Source organism: Hemibagrus wyckioides, linkage group LG29, assembly GCF_019097595.1.
Source record: "Hemibagrus wyckioides isolate EC202008001 linkage group LG29, SWU_Hwy_1.0, whole genome shotgun sequence".
Taxonomy (NCBI): domain Eukaryota; kingdom Metazoa; phylum Chordata; class Actinopteri; order Siluriformes; family Bagridae; genus Hemibagrus; species Hemibagrus wyckioides.
Window position 1 is genome coordinate 7,722,337 of NC_080738.1, and position 2,500 is coordinate 7,724,836.

Genomic DNA, 2,500 nt, shown 5'->3' on the forward strand with positions numbered 1-2,500 from the left:
CTAGAAAGATTTTTAATGTAAAAGTTTCTAGAGTGCGAAAAGTGTTGAAATGTAGCCCCGATGTAGTCTAGGTGAAACTCTATATATAGCCGCGTGTTACTGTAAGAACTCACAGCTCTCACGCAATGTCCTGTGGAGCTCCCGTGAAGAGCAGAGCGAGTTGTGTGCAGCTCCTCCGCAGAGCGCAGTCGTTATAAAGCGTTGACACGCGTCAGAAAGAAACAATATCGATTCGAATTAGCTTTATCATATCGCTCCCATTCTGAGATACTGACACGTCATCGTCTACCGGCTATTAGGTTTAACGCGCCCGTCCACGTTACCGTTTTACAAGCAGTGCTGTTTTTCGCGGGTGACGGCTGCGTGTGCAGAAAATGACAGTGCGCTAATATTAGTAGCTCCTCTGACAGACTGTAGCTGTCCTGTGACTTTACACCAGCTGATAGCTGTCTGCTTCTTTACAGTTGGAAGCTCCTAGCTAGCAATCAGACTCCGAAGGTAATTAACACACTAGCATTTACAGAAAGGGAGTCTCTCTCTCTCTCTCTCTGTGCACACTACAGCCTCAGCTTCCTGTTCTTGTCCTCTGCTCTTGTCTTCTGCTGTTTCTCCGGCGCAGATGCTTTTCCGTTTACCGTGGTTGTAAAGAGTGGCTATTCCACTCCACTAGCTACCGTAGCCTTCCTGAACCCCGTCCACCCAAACCCCTCTGACCAATTGTTGACGGACCTCTCGCAGAACCGATGCCCACAAGATGGCTTTTTCGTTTGTATACATTTGTCCTCAATCCGAAACGTGAATCTGAAGACCTGCATGATTTCACGCCGACACGTGATTGGCCGATTGCAGATTTGCCGGTGGTCCGGTCCGTGTTCGGGAAAACACGTTAGAATTATAAACGTGTAACTTGACTGACTGTCACAGTGAAAAATAATGATTAACTGTAGAGCAACCGCTGACGCACACACACACACACACACACACACACACACACACACGTACTCACAAAATGAGTCAGGTCCCATATGAGTGAGCTATTAGTGCGTTATTGTGCTTGTGCTTTTTTGTGTATGCAATTTGGGGATTGAATTAAGCTGGAGTGTGTGTGTGTGTCTGTGTGTGAGAGAGAGAGAGAGAGAGAGAGAGAGAAAAAGTGACCTAGTTTTAATGCACTTGATGACAGCTACATCTTTGTGTGTGTGTGTGTGTGTGCACGCATGTGTAAGTGCCCCTCCTCCTTCCGCTACCTGGCTATTCCCATGTGAATCCCTACAGGAAATGACATGTGTAGTCTTTCTTCCCTCATCGCGGCAAATGCAAGGGAAGCCTCAGAAAAGCAGCGGAGGAATGAAAAATGGATAGAAGGAGAGGGAGGCAGTGAGCGTGATGCTGATGTGGTGTGACAGGCGAGTTGCTCGTGGGAGAAGAGTTACCATGGCGATTCCCCAAGCCCACAATCCATATTTAATGCAACTTCACTTAGCTACTCACCTTTCTTTCTCTCTCTCTCTCTCTCTCTCTCTCTCTCTCTCACATTAAACAGTCATGGTCTGGATAGGAAACATTTTTTGCTTGCTTTTTGCCTTGATTTCCCAAAACAGACGCTGTAAGCAATCCCATAAACACCCACCAGGAACGAAACAGAGAGGAACGCTGATCAGTTTTATCCCCCGCCCCCCGTCCTCCATTCGGCGATCCCTGATATTAAACACAGCAGAGGTGAATGAATCAATACCAGCAATACCCAAGGTCACGCTCCCGCCGAAGTACTGCTCCTAACCATCGGCGTCTTTTGAGAACCCCAGATGTAGATTTTCCTCATTCCTCCCAGAAGTCTTGTCTTGTTTTGTGTTTCCTGTAATACCAGCCATTTTAAGAAACTTCCCCAAGGCTAGAAAACACATCAAATCTATCATCCCAAGCCTTCTCGAATTGTGTGCGTTTTCTATATGAAACCATGGAGCGCTGCATAGAGAGCAGCAAAATAATTTAGACAAGGAAAAAGAGCTGGTTCCTTATTTATCCTACTGAAGTTTAACATCATGATGAAAAAATTCATTAAGTCTCTGTATGCCACGAGGATCTTTAAATCGGCTTTCTAACGCGATTGTGTGTGTTTTTATTTTATTTTCATTAGGTTATGAGCTCCTGTCGAGCTTGGTGATTCAGGAGTCTGAGACGAGCCAATGAGAGGATGGCCAGAGGTCATATGATCTACAAAGCCACCATCCAGCTGGTTCTGCCGATGCTGCTGAGTGTGCTGCCGCTCACACACACTCATAGTTAGTGTCTCTCTCTCTCTCTTGTTATCTTCTACACACACTCACAGTCCTTACCCTGGTGTGGTTCTTTAGGGAGGTGAGAACACAGCAATCACACTCCTGCGCGGAACAAATCAATCGGTCCGAGAGCGTCTCAGCGAGGTGGTCTCGGCCCGCTTCCAAATGAACCCTGGCACACTCTGATTGCGGCGAGAAAACGACTCAATCCAGCTGCAGGG

The 2,500-nt window shown here is 46.8% G+C and overlaps 1 protein-coding gene across 9 annotated transcripts in view; it reads left to right on the forward strand.

The window, feature by feature from the left end:
• Positions 1-2,500, forward strand: part of ptprdb (protein tyrosine phosphatase receptor type Db) — a 75,835-nt gene that overhangs the window by 37,862 nt on the left and 35,473 nt on the right. For all 9 annotated transcript variants that reach the window (XM_058384655.1, XM_058384660.1, XM_058384663.1 and 6 more), the window contains one exon: positions 2,138-2,282. In XM_058384655.1, coding sequence (XP_058240638.1) covers positions 2,195-2,282 — 88 coding nt within the window. In that variant the 5' untranslated portion in view covers positions 2,138-2,194. The remainder of the gene's footprint in view (positions 1-2,137; positions 2,283-2,500) is intronic.